Here is a 27,227-nt window from a genome sequence, read left to right on the forward strand (position 1 = left end):
CACCCCGGTGTGACTGGAGCCTCACGCTCTCCTCCGAGGAAGATGGGGTTGGGGACTGAAGCTTATCTCTTGCCCGTGGCCATGACCTGGCCCTGCGCCTAGTTTCCAAAAGCCGAGGTCCCTTCCCACCCAGAAGTAAGTGGAGGGGGAGGGAGAGGAGGTGGCACTGCCGCCCGAACTGCTCCAACAGGTTTGCATGGGTTTGGGCCTCTGCAGCACCGGCCGGAGGCTGGCCAGGGCCCTGTGCCCTCCGAGGCCATCAAGAACGGGACTGGGGGCCAGAGAGGGCGTGTGCCAGTGGGTGGTCCCTGATCCCCATGGCTGTGGGGTCGAGTCCTGCCAGTTCACAGGGGGGAGCCTGGCAGCCAGATGTGACAGGACCTGTCCAGACTGGTCAGCGCCAGGCCCGAGTCCCTGTGACAGGGACCCGGCCAGGAGGGGGTGGGACTCCGTGAAGCAAGTACATCTGCCGAAACCTCCCGGGCCTCCCAGGCTGCCTTCCTTCCGGTGCCCGGGGCTGCAGAGGACCCTCCCCGCCCCGCGCCCCCAGCAGCAGAGCCTGGGGTGTGAACACTGGGCTGTACACACCCACCCACTGGCATCCCCTCAAAGTTCATAGCTGGACCAAGGGGGAGAGCTGCCATCTGATCCCGCAGGTCCCCTCAGGTCCCGAGGTGCTGAGAAGGTGGCCCTCAGTGCCCTGCGAGTGGAGGGGCTTCTCCCCCTCCCTGCCCCACCCGGGCCGGCAGAGTTCCCGGGTGCCCAGGTTGAGGGGGGGGGTGTGAGGGCCTGGGAGGACCTTTGTCTGTCCGGCCAGGGCCCTGTCCACCTTGTGGGGAAGGGAGGGCCAGGTCTGAGCTAGATAGGGGATTGGAGCTGGCGGCTGGCCTGAGGGGCTGGTGGCATTTGCTGGGTTGGCCTGGGCAGAGGACGGGAGGAGGTGCATCCTGACACCTTAAAGGGCTGTTTTTGGGAGGCCTTGTCTCCTTGTTTCTCATTTCTCGTCTGAGGTCTTTCCTTTGATCCCACAGGCAGAGATCATTTGATCAGCACAGATTTGTGTCCACCTATGTGGATGGCCCTGGGGTTCAGAAAGGGCCTTCCCCCTGCAGAGGGGGCATCTATTAAGACTCACTTGCAGAAGTGAGCCCTGAGGCCGAACCCTCCGGGAGTTCCCTCCCCCTCCACCCACAGAAGGGCCCTGACAGCCCTGGGCCAGGCCGCCTCGTGGGCACAGAGAGGTGTGTGACATGATGCGTGTTTCCCAATCTCTAGAAATTCCTGGATGGCCCGCTGCTCTTTCTAGATCCTCTTGCCATCGGTACTGCTGTTTACTTAGTATTCAACAGCTCAACTCACTTTTTAAAAGTTTGATTACTTTGTAACTTTTTATTTTGAGAGCATTTTAGACTTAGAGAAGAGTTACCAAAAGGGTACAGTTTCCCTTTCCCCATCCTTCACCTCCACCGAAGTTCACATCTCGCTCGATCACGCTGCCGGCATGGAAACTGAGGCAGAAACACTGGGCAGCATGTCATCCAGACTGCCGGCGTCAGCAGGCTATTTGACAGGTTTCTCCCTACTGTCCACTTCTTGTTCCAGGACTCAGTGCCGTTCACACCCATGTCTCCTTACTCTCTCTCCAGAACTTTAGTATCATTTGCCGGAGGTAGTACCTGTGAAAATAAGCATCACTGTTAAAGTAACAGGCCCTGTCTTGCCCCCCACCCGCCTGTGATCGATCACATCTCTCCAGCCTACCACATTTTGAGGGGATTCGAGGGGGGATTCTGAGGTTACCCACATTCACGCCAGTGGAGCGTGCCAACCGAGAACATAGTCGGGGCAGCTCTTTTGTAGGGGCAGAGCCTGTTCCCAGGGTGCGATCCCCGAGCACCCCTCCCCATGTTCCCTGGGGAGGCCTCTCCGCTGGGGTGGGCTCCAGTACGGTCAGAAAGCCAGGAGTCCAGTTCCAGCTCGTCTTGGCCGTGGCTGGTCACTCTTGAGTCGGGGCACCTTGTCAGCCCCCCCAGCCATCACTGGCACTGCCTGGGCCTCGCCTGGGAATTGGCTGTGATGAGGGAGATGGAGTTTGCAGCCAGTCACCTCGTGAGCAAGTGTCCGTGTGTTTGGTAGGAAGTGTGGACCCACGTCGGCCGTGGGGACCTTCCTCCCCAATTAGGTGCCACAGAGCCACTTGGGCCAAGCACTAGACAGCTTCTGTGTCTTCGCCAGACCCCACGTGTCCCTCCGCCTTGCCCGTGGGAGGTGTCCAGTGCCTGGGGACCAGTCGCTCTACGAAATGACCCCGGTGGCTCATCTTGTCACCACCTGATGTGAATAGTATCTGTCTCTGGGACACAGACATGATTCTGTTAAAGCAGCAAACATCCTACAGCTTCCTGGTCCTCTTTCGGTCACCTGTTCTGTGGAATCTGAAGGGTTCTTGGAGGCCAGTCAGTAAAGTGGACTTTAAAAAGTTTGAGAGCTGAAGTTGCTGTGTAAGTCCTGCAGTGACAGCAGCTTCATTTATTCCTCAGTGAACACTTGTGGGCGCATGTTCTCTGTGGGGTGCCGTACTGGCTGTGGGGCTCCTGGAATAACACGGTAGATTCCGTGCCTCTATATGGGGTTTCTTCTATGGGAGTCAAACATAGACCGGGAGGCCCAGGCCAGCCTGGGCAGCCTGTCAGAGTTGTGGGGCAGCATCGTGGGGGCAGGAACCGGGCAGGGGCAAGGAGACAGTGCAGGGGCAGCCTGCAGTGTGGCCAGGAGGCAGCAGCCATGTTGGAGGCTCTGAGCAAAGGAGTGGTGGAGGGGACTGAGGATTTGGCAGGTCCCTTTGGCTGCCATGGGGACAGTTGGTGACAGGGGCAGGGCAGGAGCCACTGTTCAGGTGAGAGGTGCCGGGTAGGAAGGAGGAGGGGGTACCCGGATGGTGAGAAGGGTCAGGTTCTGGCGTGGATCCCCTCCAATCCCTGTGTGCTCTTCATCTGTCTGGGCTCTGCCTGCCCTCCTTGCCAGGGCCCTTTCTCCGTGCCCATCACCTCCAGGACTCGTCGCCTTTGTGAGCTCTCACCCCACCCAGCCTTAAGATTCTTGGGGCAGAGCCACAGCTAGAGGTCCTTGGCTCTCACGGGTGCCTGGCGACACAGTGGGGCTCGTGGCCAGCTCTGTTGGCCAGCGGAGCATGTGTGCACTCGGAGGGGAAGGAGGGCCCGCCAGGGGTCAAGCTTCAGTGGTGCAGTCTGGGTGATTAGATCTGACAGTTAAATCCTAGAACCTGAGATTCCGAAATACCAGGGAAGGGCCATCCACAGGAAGATGGAGTGTGGTCTGTCTGACATGTTTAGAGATAACAATCATTTTAAAACGAGAAATTCTTCCTGTGAATTTAAGAAGTTCTGGAGGAGGCAGGGGGGGGGGGGGGGAGGGCCAGCTCCCAGAGCAGAGCAGAGGTGCCCTGTCCGCCGACCCTCCCAGGTGAGGGGAGTCTCCTAGGGCGTCACTTGGAGTTAGGCTCATCGGAATTGCCAGGGTGTTTGCTTTCATTGAAAATACGGGGCTGGGAATGTGCTGGTGTGAGCCTTTTCACTGCAGCCCGCCTTTGCGTGGGTCCTGTGGGTCCAGGTGTGCTGCTGATGGCCTGAGTTTGGGCAAAGGTTTGGAGGTCTTGCCTTATTCCCAAAGAAGGTGCAGATTTGCTGTTGGGAGTGAGCGTCAGCCAGAAAATAATGTGCCACATCGAATGTACTAGACCAGCTGTGGGCAAACTACGGCCTGCGGGCCGGATCCGGCCCGTTTGAAATGAATAAAACTAAAAAAAAAAAAAGACCATACCCTTTTATGTAATGATGTTTACTTTGAATATATATTAGTTCACACAAACACTCCATCCATGCTTTTGTTCCGGCCCTCCGGTCCAGTTTAAGAACCCATTGTGGCCCTCGAGTCAAAAAGTTTGCCCACCCCTGTACTAGACTATAGTAACTAGAGGAATCTAACTCCTAAATTCCGGGTGTGGGGAAAGAGGAGTGGTCACTTGGCTTCTAAATGATCAATGTGGTAACAGTGCTGCAGGGCTCACCCTGGGGCTGGCCTTCATGGCCTCAGGGTTTGTCCCAGGTCATCCTCTTTTGGTTCCCACAGTGACCTCCTTGTCCTCCCACTTCCAGCAGAGAGGGGGCGCCCTGCCTCCTCACCCTCTGGAGGCAGACGCTCCTCCGCCCAGGGGCAGGGGCAGGGATTGCACCGGCTTAAGTTGTTCTGGATCAAGGGCCTGAACAAATACCAGGTACTGACCTCCCCCTTCGTGTCCATGGTTTCACACATGCAACGTGGATGGAAACAACTTCACAGCAGGAAGGTGGCCTCCAGGTGAGGACAGGGCCCTCTGTGTCTCTGGTGGCCCCCGTGTCCCACCAGCCTCGTGCTTAGATTTGCGTCTCCATCTTTGCACCTCTCCTCCTCTTGCCCCACCATCATTCCCATACTGCCGTGTGCCGTGGCTCTCAGCTTGTTGGCTTGGTGGGTGGCCCTAACCGTGCGCTCCAGAATGGTGCTTGGCCCTGTGTGTTAAGAGTTTAGTGTCTGGCCCTAGCCGGGTGGTTCAGCTGTTGTCTCATACACCAAAGGTTGAGGAGGTAGCAGGTTTGATTCCCAGTCAGGGAACATACCTAGGTTGTGGGTTCGATTCCCAATCAGGGCTCGTATGGGAGGCAGCCGATGGATGTTATATTTCTCTCACATTGATGTTTTTCTCTCTAAAATCAATCACAAACAAACAAATGAAAAACATATCCTTGGATGAGGAAAAAAATAAGAGTTTAGTGCCTGTTCACTTTCCCTCAAAGTGATGGGTCATCCATGAAAAAGCATAGAATTCCAGTCAATGGCTGGCTTTGACCTCAGAGCATAAAAATTGAAGGTCCTTGTGGTGTTTGTCCAGGCAAATGGAGAATCCAGCCTTGTATCTTTTTTTAAAAAAATTGGGGGATGAAATTCACATACCATGCAATTATCCATTTTAAGTGCACAGTTTATGGCATTTAGTGCATTCAGAATGTTGTGGAACTATCTCCTCTATCTAGTTCCCAAACATTTTTATCACCCAAACCCATTAAACAACAACTTTCCCTCCTCTTCCCCGCAAACCTGGGCAACAGCCGTTTTGTGTCCCGATGGATTTATCTATTCTGGACATTTCATATAAATGGAATGATACAATATGAAACCTCTTGTGTCTGGCTTCTTTTACTTAGCATAATGGTGTTTTTTTTGGTTCGTCCATGTTGTAGCATGTATTGGAACTTCATTGATTTTTTTTTTATGGTGGAATAATGCTGTATTGTGTGGGTACGCCACAGCTTGTGCATCCGTTCACCTGTTGATGGACATTTGGGCTTTTTCCACCTATGGCTATGCAAATATTTGTTTGAAGACCTGTTTTTAATTCTTTTAGGAATTGTTGGGTCATATGGTTATTCTATGTTTACCTTTTTGAGAAACCAACAAACTGTTTTCCACGGCAGCTGCACCATTTTACAATCTCACCACCAGTGGAGGAGTGGTCTGATTTCTCCTCATCCTCACCAACACTGGCTGTTTTCCATTGTTAAAATTATAGCTGACCTGGTGGGGGTGAGGGGGCGCCTCAGGGTGGTTTTGGTTTGCATTTCCCTAGTGGTTAATGATGTGGAGCATGCATTCATGGGCTTGTTGTCCATCTGTGTATCTTCTTTGGAGAAGTGTCTATTGAAACACTTTGCCCATTTGTAAATTGGGTTGTCTTTTTATTTTTGAATTGAAAATATCCTTTATATATTTTGGACACTAAACTCTTATCAGATAAATGATTTGTAAATATTTTCCCATTTGTGGGCTGTTTTTTCACTTTTGTGATAATGTCCATTGATGTATAAAAAGTTTTTAATTTTTCTTCTGTTGCTTATCCTTTTGATGTAATATCTAAGAATCCATTGCCAAACCCAAGGTCATGAAGATTTACCCCTTTGCCTTTTTCTAAGAGTTTTATAGTTTTAGCTCTTATATTCAGTTTTTTTTTGAAATTTATTTTCAGTTAATTTTTGTATGTGATTTGAGGTAGGGATTCAACGTCATTTATTTGCATGTGGATATCCAGTTGCTCCATCACCATTTGTTGAAAAGAATTATCTTTCCCTATGAAAGACCCATACAATAAAAACTATGGTGGCCTTGTTGAGCATCATTTGACCATATGCATGAGCTCTGGACTCTGTTCCATTCCATTGCTCTGTATGTCTCTACTTATCCAGTACCACACTGTTTTCATTACTATAGCTTTGTAAGTTTTGAAATCAGGAATTGGGAGACCTCCAACTTCGTTCTTTTTAAAAAATATTGTTTTGGCTTTTCAGGGTTTCTTGCAATTCCCTGTGACGTTGAGGATTGGCTTCTCCATTTCTGCAGAAAGGATTGTTGAATTTTGACAAGGATTGCATTGAAGATTGCAGCGTAGGCCATTTGGGGTAGTATTGACATGTTAACAATATTACATCTTTTGATCCACGAGCACAGATGTCTTCCCATTTATTTAGATTTAGGTCTTTGACTTTTTTCAGCAATGTTTTATAGTTTTTATTGTATGAGTCTTTCATCCCTTGGTTAAATTTATCCCTAGGTATTTTATTCCTTTGGATGCAATTGCAAGTGGGATCATTTTTGTAATTTCCTTTGAGGATTGTTTATTGCTGGCACTTTAACCCTTTTAAAGCGCATCACCTTTTAACGTGTGGCGGTGGAATTTCCAGAACCAGACACGTGCGGGGCGCAGGTGTCCATGCACCTGCTGGGGTGGGCACATGCGCAGCTGCTCTCCTGTGGGTGCCCTATGACCAGAGCGAGTCTGCGTGCCTGGGGAGGGGTGCCCTCTGCCTTCTAACCGTGTTTGCTGAGCTTTGTCTCTGTCACTTCCCGGCTAGGCATTTTCCCTCCACATGTGGGGACTCCTTGTATTACATGTGGGTCCCCGTCTCCTTCACCCTGACCGGGGTCGATCGGGGACCGCTGCTGGGTGTGCTGACATGGCCTTGGCCTTCCATTGCCCTGTTCTGATTGGGAGGACCAGCAAACCGAGGCCGGAGAGATCAGCATGTGGAGGTTTACTGGGCAATGTGAGAGGCTGGGACGGCTGTGGCCTGTCTATCCCAGCACTCCCCACCAGTGCCTCTGCATTGATGAGAGTGATGGGGGTGCCAGGGACCCCAGAGGGCAGGCTGGTCCCGGGGGACCCTGACTGCAGGATGGTCAGCTGTTCTCTTTGGGCAGCCTCTGGCCTTGTGCATGCACCCCAGCCTGGGTTCCCCAATTGGGGTGCCATTTTCTGCTTCAAACAGAGGTGCAGAGTGAACCTTACACCCGACACACCGTGGACTGGGCACGTGTCCCTCAGTGCCAGACAGTGGGACAGTGTGAATGTCTGGATGGGCCTTGGAGAGGTCTGAGCCCCATCAACGCTGGTCCCTGGGGTAGCCAGACTCAGCTTGGGTCCCTGACACTCCACCCCTGCAGCTGGCAGTCCCAGAGCAGCGGGTGAGCAGCCCATGGCCTGGCTGTGTGAGCTCTGGCACTTGAAGATCTTGTAACTTTGCACATTTGCCCCTTATTTTGCTTTACCCTTAGAAGCCCTATTAAGGCCGAGTGTGTTTGCAAATCTCCAAGAAACGGGGCTGAGCAGGAAGGGCAGCGAGAAAGTGGAACCTGAGTGTGTCCCAGCAGGACATGGGATACATCTCCTGGCTGAGCTGCCTTTGCTGGAGAGATGACACCGTTTTAGGGATTCAGGCCCCATGTTCCTGCGGGAGAGACTGAGGCCTGGGGTTCTGGTGCAGCATGCCATGTGGCATCCTGACAAATTGTAGAAACTACAGGCGGATTCCGTCTGCCTCCCAAGTGAGCAAGGCTGGGGAGGGTGGGTGGGGCTTCCTAGGAACTCCCCAGACACCTTGGGGAGAGGGACCCTGTGGTACCACATGAAGCCACACGGGTGCCTGTTGGACAGGACGTGGGTTCTCCCTAAACCTCCTTCTGCTTACGTTTCTGAGCTTGGAGGATTAGTTGCCATGAGTGCTGTGGAGTCTCTTTCCTGGCACGTAGAACCGCTCCAGCTCACCTCTGCGCTGTTTTGGAGTTGCAGCTCATGAAAAGAGGAGGCGCGTTTCCTGCCGCTTGTTCGCACCCAGTGCAGGCACTTGCTCACGGTCACCGCCTCCTCGTTTCTCATCAGCTCCCAGGGGCACTGGACCTGCCTCTTCTGAGGAGGCCCTCTCTGGGGGAGGGCCAGCAGCTGGCCTGGGTCACCGCTGACAAGTGGTCTGTGGGGCCTTGCTCAGACCTGGGGAACCTCCCTGCCCGCCACAGCCACAGTGAGCAGCCGTGACGGTTTTGTGCGGTTCCTGTTGTGGTCGCAGACTGTGTTCACATTCGCGTCCGACGTGCTGGGAGCCCCATCTCAGGAAGGCCAGGGCGTTGCACATAGGCTGCGGTGGGAGTCACGGGGTTGGCATCTCGCTGCCACGTGAGGGAGTCTGTCCAGCTTAGCATCTTGGGGTTCAGGGCTCCAAGGAAGACACTGGGGTCCCTGCACCACTGGGGCAAGCACATGCCGGGCGGCCGGCAGGTATGGGCCTGGTAATCCCTCATGGGTGGGGGCAGCAAGGGCGGAGGGCCACAGATGAATTCAGAAGTGCAGGTGAAGATGCGGGTGAGAACCTTGGGATTGTAGACCAGGAGTGAGAACCTCCCGATTTTTAGTCCTCAGTGGCGGTATTGAAGTTTACCCAGGATCCTTCGGGAGGTGACCAAGGTCCCCTGAGGGGCCAGGATGAAGAAGAGCCCAGAGGCCAGCTAGGGGCCCAGAGACCAGCTGGAGGCCTCGGGGGGGGGGGGGGCGGGCTGGAGACCAACAGAATGTCTGGCCCTCCACCTTGCCTGCCCCCTGGGAAGGTCAGAGCCAGCCTTATGTCGCCCTTGCCCTGAGCTCCACCGTGCTGCTGGAGGCTGGCAGTATCACCTGCGGTTTGGCCTCGAGGTTCCCAGGGCCCATGTCGTCATGGTGACTCCCTGATCCCGGTTTGTATAGCCGGCCCTGCTCTGGTCCTGGCGCACCTGGGCCCCTGCCTGCCAGGATCCCTGCCACCTACCTACTGTGCGGGGATCAGGCATTTGTGTTTCGGTCCTGGCCCCAGACATGGAGGTGAGTGTGAGAGGCAGTGTGTGATCACGCATCTAGGGGCTCAGCCACATCTCCCCCCTCCTCTGGTGCAGGACTAGGGCTCCGAGAACCTTTTACTTGGCTTCCTGCCTCAAAGGACAGTGAGAAGTGCCTCTGTCCTCAGCCCAGATCTGCCCAGTGTGTGCTCCCCCCCCCCCCCGACTCCCACAGCCCCCTGAGATCTCCGTGGAGCCCTGCAGGCAGTGCTGGCAGTGACCGAGGGGGTTCAGGCCGGAAGTCCCTCTGGCCATCTGGGGGGTCGGGGGGGGGAGGAGAGACCCTGGAGCGGGCAGCTGTGAAGCCGCTCTCCCGGGCCCGACTCCGAGCCCAGTCCCACGCCTCCCGTCCTTCTCCACTCTCCGCGCCGTGGTTTTCCTCTCCCCTGTGGATGCCGTGTTTCTCGGGAATAGAAGTGGGCAATGGTGGGACCAGAGAGCACGTGAGGTTCTCCTGCTGGTCCTCGGCAGCTGCCCCTGCCTCAGGTGTGAAGGACCTGGTGCTGGGTTAAAGCTGGGAGGAGGCAGGCAAGTTTTGGTTCAGTTTCAGAAATAACTCTAATAACTGAAACTGGCCCGAAACCAGGCACATCAGGGGAACTGATATGCATTTAGAGCAGGGTTTCTCGAGCCGGCTCTGTGGACACTGAGGCTGGGGCTTCTGCTGGCTAGGGTGGAAGCTCCGCCCACTGATCCAGGAGCACGTGTTATGCTGTCCACTCTGGCCCCTGCCCTCCAGGTGCACTGTGGGAGCAGGATGTGCAAGGGGGACGTCCCGGGGAGCACTTGATCCAAGCCCCTCTTTCACAAACAGGAAATGGAGGCTGCACACCAGTGTCCTCTCTCAGCCTGGCCTGGTGCTCTTTGCAGACCCTGAGGTGTCCCTGCAGAAGGACTGGACCCTCAGTGTGTGGCCTGGCTGCCCACCTGCAGGGAGGGCTGTGGCCAGCTGGACTGTGGTTCTGGGGAAAGGAGGAGGAGGCCTGAGGCCTGTCCGAGTACAGGCCTGCACGTCACCCTGCTGGGGCCCTTCCCGGCTGGCCTGCTTGTGTTTTCCTTGGGGCCACTGTGTCATGCGGGGGCCTGGCCGGCTCTCAGAGGTCCCAAGGCATGCTCCCCCATTGAAACTATGGGTCCGGAGCCAGCCCACCAGCCTCCGTCTGAGCTGGTCACTGGAGACCTGAGGGGCCGCAGAGCTGGCCAGGTCGTCTCCAGGCTCACACGTCACTCCTGACACTCCAGGACTCCAGGAAGGTCTTAAACTCCCGGGATCCCTGAGCCGACAGCCCCTGTGGTGGGGCCTCTGTCCCAGTGGATGCAGGAGGATGCACCTGCGTGTCCGCGCTTCGGGAGGCAGTCACTCCTGGACTGGCCTGTCAGCGTGACGGGCATGCACCGCTAGCTAGTGAAGGAGAAGGCTCCTGGTGGAGTCACCCAGCGACACTTGGCAGTCTGCCCTTCTTACTCACTGCTTGGCAAGAGAATCCTTCCAGGCCCTTCTGGAAGTGTCCCATCTCCAGGGTGGGGCTTACGGGTGCGGCATAGTGCTGCGCTCTCCGGTATCTGTCGGTGAGTGTCCCTCGGTGGATGGAGGGCCCTGGTGCTCCCTGTGCATGAGGTCTGTGTGCGCCTCATCTTGTCCTCAGTCGGCTCTGAGCCAGTGGGGTCCCGATGTGGGGATGGGACACTGGTGCTCAGGGCAGCTCAGGAGCTGCAGGCACAGGCTGCTGGGTTGGAGGTGGTCTGGCACGGCTCGTGTCCTTTCACACGCACTGCCCCTCGGCTGGTGCTGACGGCTATTAAAGTGTCCCAGAGGCCCAGCTTGTGCCTTCCTCGCCTCATGGCCCGGGAGCCCTTGGAGTTGGGGGCCCATCAGAAGGCGCTCGCCCCAGGGGACCACAGTGCTGATCCTGCTCCAGGTCCACCCCCTGCAGCTGGGGGTCTAGGGCAGGGCTCAGCCAGAGCCCGTCCCGGTTCCCATAGCCTAATCTTTGCTTTTCTTGTCCTTCTGGTCAGGGGAGGCAAAGAACAGACCATAGGAAGCTCCAGTGGGACAGGACCTTGGAGAGCAGCGTCCTTCCTTCTCCAGGTGCACCCCCCGTGGAGAGCCACCTGCCTTTCTCTCTGGGGCTGCCCCCAGGTTGATGTCCTCAGGGGTGTGGTGGAGCCTGTGGACAGAAGCCTCACCTCCATTGGTCTAGAGTCAGTACTTCTGTTTATATGACCTTGGACTGCATTTGCTCTTGGGTCAAATTTGTCTTCCCAGTGATTTTGTGAGTCTCTTGGGATTTTTATTCCAGGGGGAAGGCTGTAATTCCCAGAGCTTCCACACAGGCATTCGCTGTACATCTGTATACAGCTGCTGGGATAGATGCTCCGAAACCTGCTTCTGATTTAAAACAACTATTTCTCTATCCAGAATATCTGTTAAAAAAAACCACAAAAAACAGTGGAACAGGTTTAAAAACATAGAAAGAGACATTTACCCATTTACTTACTATATCAAGGATTCTGGACTCTTAGATGATAGAGTTGAAGGAATGATTAAGTAAATTATGATTACTCACACAATAGAGAATTATGCAGTGACCAGCAGTGATGTTTACAGCCAGGTTTTAGTGATAAGTGAAAATGTTTGTTATAAAATTGAATGGGGAAAAGGCAAGATACAGCATTATTTATATAGCATGAGAGTTGGTCCTAACTAGTTGAGACAGAAACGTCCTGCAAGGAAAGAGGCCAGTGTGTTAAAAGGGCTTAGAGTGTTGCTTTTCCTACTGCTTTTGTACTTCCTTTACTCTCCATCTTGTTTTTCAGGAGCATAAAATTACTTTTATAATAAACAGTAATATTGTCAGAGTTCAGAGGTCACCCAGCCCAGCCGCCCATGGCACAGGCTTTGTGGACTCTGGTTTTACAGATACTGTGGCCGAGCTTCTCCCACTCACAATCACCAGGGACGGGAAGGGGATGTCCACTTTAGGACCCCTCGCTCTAAAGGCTGGGGTGGGGTGTCTGTGCCCTTCTGGCACCCCCTTCTGATGGGACCCCCAGTAATGCACGTTAGCCGGCAGCCTGTCTGCTGAGAAGGGGCCCCTCCGCACCCATGGCCAGAGCTACCCTGAGGGTCCCTGTGCAGGTCTAGTTTTAAGCCCCTATGGCCCTGCCCCGTCAGAGCCCCTCCCCTCCTTTGGGGCCACCCCAGGGTGGGTGCCTCAGGCTGATGGGTTGGGATGGAGCCACCACTGCACTAAGAGGAGCAGCAGAAGCCCCATGACCGTGTCCCAGAGCAGCAGAACCGTCTTGCCACCAGGCACTCCCATGCGCAAGCGTCGCACCCTGCGTGGGGACCCGGGTGCACAGCCCGCTTTGGAGGGCACCGCGGGCTATGAGCCACGCTCCCTCCAGTGTGTCCTGGCGTTTCCCTGCTGTAGACTGGCAGCCGAACTCCACACGAGGGGAGAACATGCGGGGCCTCTTGCCACAGAATGTGTGGTTTGCAAGGCTGAGGGGGATCTGACCCCAGTGGGGGTCCTTGGAGAGAGCTGAGCAGACACCAGCCTTCCCAGGCAGGCTGAGGCACGGACCAGCATGGGTTGGTGTCAGTCTGAGATGTCAGACACTGTAGAAGGGAGTCCTCCTGCAGGGGCCTTCAAACCATTGCTTTAGATACTGAATGATTACTCTTAGACATTCAGATACTTACAGATACTCAATTATTATTTACAGATGCGCCACCTGAAGGGAGAGAGTAGGGCAACCTGAGGCCAACATATATGGGGAGCCACTTCCAATTGGATCTACTTTGGGAACAACAGTAAAGAATTCTGGAAATATACTAGTAAGGTGACCCTCGAGAAATTTAGGGTTTCGTGTCACAGAAAATATTTTCTGAGCACATTCGTGGTGTGACAGTGCCCATCCTGGGAACACCGTGTCTGCATGTGCACACGCCCTGTCTGAGCGTGCCAGGTGCCCCTTGTGCTGCACGAGGATATGCGTGGCTGCAGATGCAGCACCGGACACACGTGCTTTACACTGCGTGTCCACGTGGCTGGCTGCACCATATAGGTGCGTGTCCAAAGAGGCCCTGTTCTATTCTTTTTCTGACACAGTTGACAAGATTTAGTTTTATTTTTACAGCTTTATTGAAGTATAATTGACAAATGAAATTGTAATGTGTGTGAAGTGTGCGTCGTGATCATTTGATGCCTCTGTACATCGTGGAAGGATGCCCACCGTCACATTCGTCAGTTCACTGCTCACCCTTTTCTTTGGTGGGGACGCTGAACTCATACTGTCTCGGTCCTCCTGGTTGGGGAAACGGGGTGGCTCCACAGTGGGCAAGGGTCTTGGCTTTCCAAGTGGTGGTTCTCTGTATATAGTATAAGTGCCCTGTATATAGTATAAGGATATGAACTCTAGTCCTCATGCTGCCCATCAGATCCTCAGACCTTATTTGTCTTGTAGCTGAAAGTTTGTGCCACCCCGCACTACCCTTCCCTACAAAGATGCCTTGTTCTTGGTGGACCTGGGGCTCCTACAAGGTATTCCATCAAACAAAAGATCCATGTCCTGAAGCTGACCCAGTTTCTCGACTTCACTGAGCATTGTCCCGACTGGGTTTTATTTCCACCCACAGGACTGGTCCTGTGAGTCTTTGAGAGCGGGAAGCTCACCGGTTTGAGTGGTCGTGTGCAGGGCGGCCCGCAGGACTGCACGTTTTCCCAGTTGCTCATTCACCAACCATCCAACCTCGGGCGAGCTGCCCCCGGCTCCGTGTTCCCGAACCTTCTGTGTAGCAGGGCTCCTCCTCTTCTGTTTTCTGGGCCTGGGGTCATCCCTGAGGTTGCTATAGGGCACTTGAAGCCCACAGTCAAGTGGACGGCTGTCCTGGTGGGCGACTCCGGACAACGGTGTCACGGAGGTTTCCTTGTTTCTATCAGGACCTGTGCCCTGGACAAAGCGGGGCAGGTGCAGTTGCTGGAAACGTGTCCCCGTTTTGGCACCTCATGTAGCTCGGGTCGCTGGGTGCTGCACTCCGCCCACTGCAGCCCTTAGCTGCTTATCCACTTGGGTGGGAGGTCTGTTGCCTCTGGTGACCACCAACCTGGGGGCCCAGGAGAAGTCCAGATGCCATAAGGAGCCAGGAAAGCCTGACTCACCGGGCTCCTGTTGATCCCAGTAGGTGAAATAAGTTGTGCCCTGGTTACATGACACCCCTGAATGTGGCCCTGTGTTTGGGGGGGGGCTGTCCAGTTCCTGTCTCCAGACCTTGAGACTCGATCCCTGTCCCACTGGAAAGGCTCTGGGGCGGGGCCCGGGTGTTTGGGGGACGGACAGTCAGCAGGGTGTGCAGGGGCTGGACTGAGTTTCCATGGGGGGCAGTGCTGAGCAGGAAAGCTAGAAGCAGCAGGGCCATCTGTCCCAGGCCTCCCAGCTGTCGCCTCGCCTGCTGGATGAGGGTTCTGGTGTCCTGGCACCTCCTGGGGGACAGGGGCACTGCCATGCGGACCGTGAGAAGGCCCAGGAGGCTGGGAGAGGGTCCTCCTGGTTGGGGAAATGGGGTGGCTCCACAGTGGGCAAGGGTCTTGGCTTTCCAAGTGGTTGTTCTCAGTGCTCAGGTCATTCCTGTCCCTGAAAACAGCACCCCTGATGCTGGCCAGACGGCTGGGTCTCTCTGCCCCAGGACTTGCCCCAGGCCTCAGGAAGTGCAATCCTGTGGTGTGTGGTGCATGTGTGTTCATGCATGTGGTGTACATGGTACAATCCTTCCTGAGAGGGTTCCCCCGAGGGTGTGTGCCGTGGGAGCACCTTTGGGAGGACCAGCCACCAGGGCCCCAGGAGAGAGTCCGGCGCAGCAGTCCTCACGCAGGGAACGTGAACCCCTCTCCAGGGGGACGCAGGAGGGCATTTCCCTGAGAAGCTGGATCCTCTTTGTCCTGTTGGCTCCAGGCCCCACCTCTCCCATGTGTTTGCCCTTGGAAATGGTTTTTGTTGTGCATGTTCTTCATAAGGGATTTCATTTACACCAGTTGTTCTGCAGCCTGTTTCTCCCCTTTAACAGGCCTCAGTGAGCCCACCCTTTACACACCTTGTTGTCGTGGGGTGGGGTCTGCCGGCCATCCCTCTGTGGGGATGGGGGGCAGCTCAGACGCCCTGCAGAGGCTCCTGAGGGTGCTCCCAGGGGCACTCAAGGGGCTGGGGCTGTGCTCAGGTTAGTCCAGCACGTTCACCTGCCAGTGGCAGGGCAGGCAGGGGTCAGGTAGCACTGGCCTGGCCTGAGAATGGATGTGTACCCACCAGAGCAGGCCGGCACCACCACACTGTGATGCACCAGCCCCCCATGACCCTGGTCAGCCCCTCCACTCTGGCAACTCAAGAAGTGGGACCCCAGTGGACCAAGGAGGGGTTTTAAACAAATTCCAAATGGGCGATGGTGGAGATGGTGCAAGGAGGTGGGGTGCTGGAGGTTGGAAGCAGAATCAATCTTCCTTCCTTCCTCCCTCCCTTCCTTCCTCCCTCCCTCCCTCCATCCCTCCCTCCCTCCCTCCCTCCCTTCCAATATATTTTTATTGATTTCAAAGAGGAAGGAAGAGGGAGAGAGAGATCGAGCCCGCAACCCAGGCATGTGCCCTTAACTGGAATCGAACCCGAGACCCTTCAGCCTCACGTCCCCAGGGCCCAGCGCCAGGGGCGGGGACGTGAGCCTCAGGACCCCGGGGCCTCACGTTCCCGGGGATGGTGCTGGGGCTGGCACTGGGGGTGGGGATGCGAGCCTCATGCAAGTCCCCAAACCCCCGCGCTTGCTGTGCACGCAGCCTCCTGCTGATGGGTCGTAACACGTGAGGGCGTCACACCATTAGCATATTAGCTCTTTATTATATAGATTGTATTAGTGTAGTACATTTGTTACAATTCATCAGCTAATATTGATACATTATTATTACCTAAAGTCCATAGTTTACATTAGGGTCACTCTTGGTGTTGTGCATTCCTTGAGTTTGGACAAATGTATAATGACATGCTTCCTTCCATCATTATATCATACAGAATAGTTTCACTGCCTGTATCCTAGGTGATCCCTCCCTACAACCCCTAGCAACCACTGATCTTTTCTGTCTCCATAGTTTTGGCTTTTTCAGAATGTCATAGAGTTAAAATCGTATAGCACATAGCATATCCAAGCTAACTTTTTTCACTTAGGAGTATGCATTTCAGGTATCTTCGTATAGCTCATTTCTTTACAGCACTGAATAATATTCCATTATCTGGATGTACCACAAATGGTCCATTCACCCACTGAAGGACATCTTGGTGGCTTCCATGTTTGGCGATATATATAAAGGCTAATATGCTAAGTATCCCTTCCAACGTCTGACCGGTCACTATGATGAGCACTGACCACCAGGGGGCAGATGCTCAACGCAGGAGCTGCCGAGCTACAGTGACTTGGCAGCGGCAGTTCTCGGGTGACGCACCCCAAAACCAGAGAGGAGGGAGCCCGATTCCTTGCAGGGCCGTGTGATTCCACCTTCGGCCGTGGGTTATGTTGTTGCTGGGTCACTGTCGGCCCGAATCTGGTTTACTGCACACTTGCCTTTGCGTTCCACGTCCTGTATGACGGCAACTTTGCAGAGTGCCCTCTCGCACTCCGGGACCCCTCGGGGGATGTCGGAGAGCTGGTTTCAGCCTGGTCCCTGCTGGCCAGGCCAAGGGACCCCACCTGCCAGAGGGACCCCATTCACCCCGCCGCGGCACCACCCCTGGTGTGGCCAGCCAGGGAGGGGCTGCGGGAGGTTGGCAGTAGGACGTGTCCAGCCTGTCTCACCCAGTCCGGCCCCGCCAGCCACCTTCTAATTAGTTTCCTTTCAATGTGCACAAATCCGTGCACTGGGGCACTAGTTATGCCTAAAGCTGCTGTAGACATCCAGGTTTTTGTGTAGTCAGTCAAAGTTTTCAACTCATTTGAGCAAATACCAAGAAGTGCAGTTTCTGGATGACATGTTAAGAGTACATTCAGTTTTGTAAGATACTGCCAGTTGTCTTCCAGAGTGACTGTACCATTTTGCATTCCCACCAGCAGTGTGTGAGAATTCCTATTGTTCCACATGCTCACCAGCATTTGGTGTTGTCAGTGTTCCAGATTTTTTGCCATTCTAATAGATGCATGTGGCACCTCACTGTTGTTTAAATTTGCATTTCCCTGATTATATAAGATGTGGAATATCTTTTCACATGTTTATTTGACATCTGCATGTCTTCTTTGGTGAAGTATCTGTTAGTTCTTTGGCCTATATTATAATTGGGTTGTTAGTTTCCTTACTGTTGAGTTTTTAAGAGTTCTTTGTATATATTTGGATACTTATTATTTATCAAATATATGTTTTGCAAAGGTTTCCTATGTGGCTTATCTTCTATTCTCTTAAAAATGTCTTTTGAAGAGAAGTTTTTAATTTTAATTAAGTCCAGTTTTATCATTCTTTTAAAGAATCTTGCTTTTGGTATTGTATCTAAAATGTCATAACCAAACCAAAGTCATCTAGGGTTTCTTGTGTGTTATCCTCTTGCAGATTTATAGTTTTGCATTTTACAGTCCGCAGGCCGACGCTCTATCCACTGAGCCAAACCGGTTTCGGCATCTTCTATTCTCTTAAAAATGTCTTTCGAAGAGAAGTTTTTAATTTTAATGAAGTCCAGTTTTATCATTTTTTTAAAGAATCTTGCTTTTGGTATTGTATCTAAAATGTCATAACCAAACCAAAGTCATCTAGGGTTTCTTGTGTGTTACCCTCTTGCAGATTTATAGTTTTGCATTTTACATTTAGGTTTATGATCCTTTTTTTTGCATGTAGATGTCCAGGTGTTCCAGCACCTTTTGTTGAAATGATTGTCTCTCTCCACTGTATTGCCTTTGCTTCTTCATCGAAGATCAGTTGATCATATTTATGTGACTTTATTTCTGGGCCCTCTGTTCTGTTCCATTGATCTATACGCCTGTTCTTTTGCCAATACCACTATATGTCTTGATTACTGTGGTTTTGTAGCAAGTCTTCAAGTCAGGTAATGTGAATCCTCCAGTTTTGTTCTTCTCCTTCAATATCAAATTGGCTGTTCTGGGCCTTTTTGCATTTCAGTGTAAACTTTAGAATCAGTTTGTCAGTATCCACAAAATAACTTAATGGGACTTTTATTGGAATTTCATTGAATGTAGAAATCAAATTGTGAAGAACTGACATCTTAACAATATTGACTCTATCTATGAATATAAACTATTTCTCCATTTATTTAGTTCTCTGATTTTGTTCATCAGAATTTTGTAGTTTGCCTCTTATGGATCTTGTATATATTTTGTTAGATTTGTACCTAAGTATTTCATTTGGGGGGATGCTAATATAAAAGTTATTGTGTTTTTAATTTCAAATTCTGATTGTTAATTGCTGGTATATACAATAGCAGTTTGCTTTTGTATATCAACCTGTATCCCATAACCTTGTTATAATCACCTATAACTCCAGGAGGTACTTGGCTGATTGCTTGGGATTTTCTACATAGATGATTATGTCATCTGCAAACAAAGACAGTGTTATTTCTTCCTCCCCAATTTGCATATCTTTTATTTCCTTTTCTTCTTTTTAAATATAATTTATTGATTTTTCACAGAGAGGAAGGGAGAGAGATAGAGAGTTAGAAACATCGATCAGCTGCCTCCTGCACATCCCCCACTGGGGATGTGCCCTCAACCCAGGTACATGCCCTTGGCTGGAATCGAACCCGGGACCTTTCAGTCCGCAGGCCGATGCTCTATCCACTGAGCCAAACCGGTTTCGGCTCCTTTTCTTTTTAAAAGAAATATATTTTATTGATTTTTTACAGAGAGGAAGGGAGTGGGATAGAGAGATAGAAACATTGATGAGAGAGAAACATCGATCAGCTGCCTCCTGCACACCCCCTACTGGGGATGTGCCCGAAACCAAGGTACATGCCCTTAACCGGAATCGAACATGAGACCCTCCAGTCCGCAGGCCAACACTCTATCCACTGAGCCAAACCGGTTAGGGCTTATTTCCTTTTCTTGTCTTATTTCATGAGCTAGGACTTCCTGTACCATATTGAATAGGAATAGTGATAGTGAATGTCCTTGCCTTGTTCCTGATCTTAGGGGGAAAAACATTTAGTTTATCATACTAAGTATATGTTAACTGTTGTTTTTTATAGTTGTTTTTTATCAAGTAGAAAAAGTTCCTCTCTCTAGTTTGCTGTGAATTTTTATCATGAAGGAATGTTGGATTTTGTCAAATACTTTTTCTGCATCTATTGATATGAGCATATGATTTTTTTCTTTAGCCTCTGTGTGTGTGGTGATTTGCATAATAACTTTTGAATATTGAACCAGCCTTGCATACATGGAATAAATCCCTCTTGATCATGATGTATAATTCTTTTTGTGCAGTGTTAAATTTGATTTGTGAATGTTTTGAATGAGAGATTTTTGCATCTATGTTCATGAGAGATATGAGTCTGTAGTTTTTCTTTTTGTCTTTGTCTATCTGGTCTTCCTTTCTGTCTGTTTTTTCTTTTTCTGTCCTTGTTTGACTTGGGTATTAAAGTAATGCTGTGCCTCATAGAATGAGTTAGGAAGTATTTTCTCTGCTTCTAATTTCTGGAAGAGATTGTAGAATATTGATATAATATCGTCCTTAAATCTTTGGTGGAATTTATCACAGAACCCATTTAATCCTTGTGTTTTCTGTTTTGGAAGGCTATTAATATTTGATTCAATTTCCTTAGTAGGGAGAGGCCTAATCAGATTCTTTATTTCTCCTTGTGTGAGTTTTGATAGATTGAATCTTTCAAGGAATTGGTTCATTTAATCCAGGTTATCAAATTTGTGGGCATAGAATTGTTAATAATATCCCTTTATTGTCCCTTTAATGTCCATGGGATCTGTAGTGATGACCCTTTTTTAACTTCTGATATTAGTAATTTGTGTCTACTCTCTTCTTTCTTATTAACTTGGCTAGAGGCATATAAATTGGTTGATCTTTTTAAAGAATCATCGTTTGCTTTCATTGACTTTTCTCTATTTATTTGCTGTTTTCACTTTTATTTCTTTCTATTCTAATTTTTATTATTTTTTTTCTCCTGCTTACTTTGGATTTAGTTTTCTTTTATTTTTCTAGTTTCCTCTAGTAGAAGTTGAGATTATGGATTTTAGGTCTTCTTTTCTAATGTATGTATTCACTGCTATAAATTTCCCTCTAAGCATTGCTTTGGCTGCATCCCAGAAATTTTCTTAAGTTAGAAATATTTAAAATTTTCTCCTCAAACTTTGTCTATGTGTTATTTAGAATTCAGTTGTTTAATCTCTTACGTATTTTGTTGTTTTCCTGAGATCTTTCTGTTATGATTTCTAGTATAATTCCATTGTGATGTGAGAACATCCTTTGTATGATTTTTATATTTTAAATTTGTTATGGTGTGATTTACTGCCTAGAATGTGATCATGTTGGTGAATGTTCTGTGTGAACTTGAGAAGAATGTTTATTCTGCTTTTGTTGGTTGAAGTACTTACTCTATTATGCCAATTAGATCGGGTTGATTGATGATGTTGTTCAGTTCAACTGTGTTCTTACTGATTTTTTATCTTGTCTGTCGGTTAGTGATAGAGGATGTGGAAATCTTCAGTATGACAGTGGATTCATCTGTTTCTCCTTGCAGTCTCTGAGTTATTACCTCCTGTATTTTGATGCTCTGTTTTAGGCACAGACACATTAAGGATTGTTATGTCTTCTCTGAAAACTAACCCTCGTATCATTATGTAACGCCTTTCTTTATTCTGATGATTTTTCTTGCTCTAAAGTTTACTTTGTCTGCAATTAATATAACTACTTTGGCTTTCTTCTGAATAGTATAGCCTGGTATGTTGTTCTCTTTATAGCTTTACTTTTTTTCTCCATTAAATTTTTTTTATTTTATTTCTTTTTTTTAAATTAAATCTTTATTGTTCAGATTATTACATTTGTTCCTCTTTTTCCCCCCATGACTCCCCTCCACCCAGTTCCCACCCCACCCTCCGCCCTCACTCCCCACCCACTGTCCTCATCCATAGGTGCACGATTATTGTCCAATCTCCTCTCGCACCCCCCCACAACCTTTCCCCCCCCCAAGAATAGTCAGTCCATTCCCTTTCTATGTCCCTGATTTTATTACAATCACCAGTTCATACTGTTCATCAGGTTATTTATTCACTTGATTTTTAGATTCACTTGTTGATAGATGTGTATTTGTTGTTCATAATTTGTATCTTTACCTTTTTCTTCTTCTTCCTCTTCTTAAAGGATACCTTTCAGCATTTCATATAATCCTGGTTTGGTGGTGATGAACTCCTTTAGCTTTTTCTTATCTGTGAAGCTCTTTATCTGGCCTTCACTTCTGAATGATAGCTTTGCTGGATAAAGTAGTCTTGGTTGTAGGTTCTTGGTACTCATCACTTTGAATATTTCTTGCCACTCCCTTCTGGCCTGCAAAGTTTCTGTTGAGAAATCAGCTGACATTCGTATGGGTACTCCCTTGTAGGTAACTGATTTTCTTTCTCTTGCTGCTTTTAGGATTCTCTCTTTGTCTTTTGCTCTTGGCATTTTAATTATGATGTGTCTTGGTGTGGTCCTCTTTGGATTCCTTTTGTTTGGGGTTCTATGTGCTTCCTGGACTTGTAAGTCTATTTCTTTCACCAGGTGGGGGAAGTTTTCTGCCATTATTTCTTCAAATAGGTTTTCAATATCTTGCTCTCTCACATCTTCTGGCACCCCTATAATTCGGATGTTGGTACGCTTGAAGCTGTCCCAGAGGCTCCTTACACTATCTTCTATTTTTGGATTCTTTTTTCATTTTGCTTTTCCTGTTGGGTGTTTTTTGCTTCTTCGTATTTCAAATCTTTGACTTGATTCTTGCAATCCTCTGGTCTGGTGTTGGGGGTCTGTATAATATTCTTTATTTCAGTCAGTGTATGCTTAATTTCTAGTTGGTTGTTTATCACAACATCGAGGGTCTCACTAGATTTCTTGAAGATCTCAATACATTTATCGGCGGTCTCACCAGTCTTTTCGAGGGCCTTACTAAATTTATCGGCGGCTTCTAGACAGTTCTTTAAAGACCTTAAAAGTGTGGTTTTGAACTCTATATCCTGCAGTTTGCTTTCCTCCATTTCTGTCATTTGTGTCCTGTTTCTTTGTCTCGGCATTATTTATGCTTCACTGTGTCGATAGGGTGCCCTTCTGTGCTAAGAGTCCCAATTACCTGAGGTAGACACTCTTGGTGCTCCCCCTTGTGGACTTTGTGCACAGTCTTGTTGTAAGTAAGCCTTGATTGTTGTAGTTATCACTGTGAGGAATTGACCTCCAGGCCAATTGGCTGTGAGAATCAGCTGTGTCTGCAGTGGGAGAACTTCTGTGCTGGAGACACCCCTCTGGGGCAAGACTTGCTTCAATGGGGCTTTGGTGCTCACTGAGTCTGCCCCCTGAGTGTGTCCTTTATGTTTCCACGGAGCTGCAAACTGGATGGTCCCACTCTGACCTCTGGGCTTCCTGGCTCCTGGATCTCTAGGGAGGTGCTAATCTAGCCTTTGCCTGAGGCTATCCAGCAAAAGCCTCCCTGCAGGGCTTGGGTGGGGCAGGTCCCACGGATCAACAGGGCGGGGTTAGCAGTTATGGCTGCTCTCAGTCTTGCCCTCAGAGGCTCTGCTTCTCAGTGTCCCGGTAATCGGTAATCGCTGCAAGCCCCACGGAGAGAAAGCTGCCCTCGGGTTCCGACCGATGCCAGACAATCCCGCTTCTCCCGTATGAGTCTGGGTCCCTAGAGACTCGCCCGGAACTGGAGCTCAGAGCCTGAGACTCCCTCCCGATTGAAAATGACAACCGCGCCCTCAGCCACCAGCCCGCTCCGCATGCACCTCCGAACCTTAGTATTTTACTTCCGCACTGCGCCTCCTCTGAGTCTCGGTATGCTTTTCTCTTTCCTTCTAGTTGTAGAATTTCCACTCAGCCAGCCTTCCTGTGCTTCTGGGTGATGTCCGTTCCGTCTTTTAGTTGTATTTTTGAAGTGGTTGTTCGAGGCAGCAAACTCCGGTGTTTACCTATGCCGCCATCTTGGGTGTCTCCTCCCATTAAATTTTTTTTAACAGACTTTATTTTTAGAGTAGTTTTAGGTTCACAGCAAAATTGAGCAGAAATCAGAGACAGTTTTCATATCCCCTCTACGCCATACACCATCCCTTTGATTTTAATCAATATGTATTTTTATATTTAAAATGGATTTCTATAGACAATGTATAGTTGGTTCTTCTTTCCCCCACTCTTACAATCTTTGTCTTTTAATTTGTATATTTCAACTATTGACATTAAAAAACTATTGATAATGTTAGATTAATAGCTACAGTATTAGTTTTTGTTTTCTATTTGTTGCCTTTGTTATTTGTTTTGTTTTTTGTCTTTCACTCTTTTTCTGCTTTCTCTGGTTTTCATTGATATTATTTTATATGATACTAGGGGCCCAGTGCATGAATTCATGCACCTTGAAAGGAACTGTGGGCTGTGAGGCTGCAGTAGGCACAGGAGCGGGTCTTGGCCCATCCTCCGTGCCCCCGCCCAGTCCCATCTGCTGGCAGCCCCACTCCCGCCACCTCCTCCCCTCCCACGAGATGCTAGCCCCACGCGGAGTGATTGGGGCCCACGCTGTCAGTGGGTGCGAGTGGCTCTGCTGCCCTGATCGGCCCTCAGGAGCAGGGGGAGGTAGTAACCACCAGAGGCTCACCCCGATGACAGCGACCAGCACCCCACCTTGGTCTGGTGCCCCTGCTCATCCGCTCCACCATCCTGCTGCGACCAATGCCCACCATGTTCCGCACACTTACCCTGGTGGTCAGCGCACGTCAGTGACCAGTTGTTCGGTTGTTCCACCGTTCAGTCTATTTGCATATTAGCCTTTTATTATATAGGATTTGTCTTTCTTTCTCTGGTTTATTTCTTTTAGCATAATACCCTCTAGGTCCACCCATGCTATTGCAAATGGTAGGATTTCATTTTTATAAAATAGCTGAGTAATATTCAATTGTATAAGTATATGTACCACCACTTTTTAACCCACTTGTCTGTTGATGGACAGTTGGATTGCTTCCATATCTTGGCTATTGTAAATAATGTTGCAGTGAACATAGGGGTGCATATATTCTTTCTTTTTTAAATAATTTTTTTTTGCAAGGCAAATATCTTTACTCCTGTAGGAGGTAATAATTCTTTATTGTTGAAAGTATTACATATGGCCCCCTTCCCCCCCATTGACCACCTCTAGTCCACCCTCCGCCCCCCACCACAGACCTTCACCACCCTATTGTCTGTGTCCATGGGTTATGCATATATGCATACACGGTCTTTGGTGGATTACCTCCCACCCAACCACCGTCCCCTGCCTTCCCTCCAAGATTCCACACTCTGTTCCATGCTTCCATGTCTCTGGATCCACTCCGTTCATCAGTTTATTTAGATTCCACATATGAGTGTGATGATGTGATTCTTGTCTTTTTCTGACTGACCTATTTCACTTAGCATAATACTCTCCAGGTCACTCTGTGCTATCTCAAATATATATTTCTTCAAATTAATGTTTTGGGTTTCTTCAGATATATACCAGAAATGGAACTGCTGGGTCATAAGGCAGTTCCATTTTTAATTTTTTGAGCAACCTCCCCACTTTTCCATAGTGCTTGCACCAATATGCATTCCCAACAACAGTGCATTAAGGTTCCCTTTTCTCCACATCCTTGCCAACACTTGTTTATTGATTTATTGAGTATAGCTTTTCTGACAGGTGTGAGGTGGTATCTCACTGTGGTTTTAACGTTAATACCTCTGATGATTAGTGATGTTGAGCAACTTTTCATATAGCTATTGGCCTTCTATATGTCCTCTTTGGAGAAGTGTCTCTTCCGGTCATCTGCCCATTTTTTAATTGGATTGCTTATTTTTTTGGTGTTGAGTTGTATGCGTTCTTTATAAATTTTGGGCATTAACACTTAATAAGATGTGTAATTGGTGAGTATGTTCTCCCACTCAGTAGGTTACCTTTTGTTTTGTTAATGGTTTCCCTTGCTGTGCAAAACCATTTTAGTTTGATGTAGTCCCCTTTGTCTATTCTTTGTCCAAGGAGATATGTCAGAAACAAATATTGCTAAGAGATTTTACTGTCTGTTTTTTCTTCTAGGAGTTTGATGGTTTCAGATCTTACATTTAAGTCTTTAATCCATTTTGAGTTTATTTTTGTATATGGTGTAAGAAGTTGATCTAGTTTCATTTTTTTTTTTTTGGCGTGTATCTGTCCAATTTTCTCAACACCATTTATTGAAGACTGTCTTTACTCCATTGTATGTTCTTGCTTCTTTGTCATAGATTAATTGACTATATATGTGCGGGTTTATTTCTGGGCTCTCTCTTATGTTTTATTGATCTGTATGTCAGTTTTTATGGCAGTACCATGCTGGTTTTATTACTATAACCTTGCACTATAGTTTGACATCAGGTAGTATGATACCTCCCACCTTGTTATTATTTTTTTTAATTGCTGTCACTATTCAGGGCCTTTTATGTTCAATACACATTTTTGGATTACTTGTTCTATGAAAAACTACATTGGTATTGTGAAAGGAATTGTGTTGAATCTACGGATTGCTTTGGGTGGTGTGGACATTTAAATGATGTTAATTCTTTCTACCCATGAGCACGGCATGTCTTCCATTTATTAGTATCTTCTTCGATTTCTTTCTTGACTGTCTTATAATTTTCTGAGCTCAGGTGTTTTATCCCCGTGGTTAAATGTATTCCTCGGTATCTTTTTGATGTAACTGTAAATGTTATAGTTTTCTTAGTTTCTCTTTCTGGTAGTTTATTATTGTTGTATAAAAAAACCCACAGATTTCTGAATATTTATTTTGTATCCTGCTATTTTACTGAATTCATTTATTAATTCTAGTAGTTTTATGGTGGAATCTTTAGAGTTCTCTATATGCAGTATTATGTCATCTGCAAATAATGACAATTTTAACTTTTCCTTTCCCAATTTGAATACTTTTTATTTCTTCTTCTTTTTTGATTACTGTATCTAGGCCTTCCAGTACTATGTTTTTTTGCTTCTTTTTTTAACTATGTTTTTTTTTTTTAAATTTATTTCACAGAGAGGAAGGGAGAAGGGGAGAGAGAGAGAAACATCAGCGATGAGAAGGAATCATTGATCCGTTGCCTCTTGCAAGCCCCCTACTGGCGATCAAGCCTGCAACCCATGCATGTGCCCTGACCAGGAATCCAGCTGTCACCTGGGTTGTTCATGGGTTGAAGCTCAACCACTGAGCCACACCTGCAGGGCAAGGACTTCCAGTACTATGTTGAATAAAAATGGTGAGAGTGGACATCCCTGTCTTGTTCCTGATCTTAAGGGAAATACTTTGAGTTTTATACTTTTTAAAAAATATATATATATTTTTATTGATTTCAGAGAGGAAGGGAGAGGGAGATGAGATAGAAACATCAATGATGAGAATCATTGATTGGCTGCCTCCTGCATGCCCCACACTGGGGATTGAGCCTGCAATCCAGGCATGTGCCCTGACCGAGAATCAAACTGTGACCTCCTGGTTTACAGGTCGACGCTCAACCATGGAGCCACGCCGGCCGTGCTTTAGTTTTATTCTTTATAATTATGTTCTTTTTACCCCCCCTCTTTCTTATAAAAGTCCCTTTAACATTTCTTTTAATACTGGTTCATTGTTGGTAACTCCTTCAGCTTCTTATCTGTGAAGCTCATTTATTTCTCATTCAGTTTTACGTGATAGCCTTGCTGGGTAGAAGTGTCTTAGTGTAGTCCTTACTTTTTTCACTGGAATATTCGTGCAATCCCTCTAACTGAATGTTCTGTGAGAAATAAGCTGACAG

General features: G+C 48.8%; 1 protein-coding gene across 1 annotated transcript in view; it reads left to right on the forward strand.

Annotated features, from left to right (window-relative positions):
• PHF2 (PHD finger protein 2) overlaps nt 1-27,227 on the forward strand; it is an 87,992-nt gene that overhangs the window by 1,022 nt on the left and 59,743 nt on the right. The window contains 1 exon segment of the mRNA XM_023745750.1: nt 1,142-1,241. Within this exon segment, the coding sequence (XP_023601518.1) occupies nt 1,142-1,241 (100 nt within the window).

This window comes from Myotis lucifugus, unplaced genomic scaffold, assembly GCF_000147115.1.
Source record: "Myotis lucifugus unplaced genomic scaffold, Myoluc2.0 scaffold_577, whole genome shotgun sequence".
Lineage (NCBI taxonomy): Eukaryota > Metazoa > Chordata > Mammalia > Chiroptera > Vespertilionidae > Myotis > Myotis lucifugus.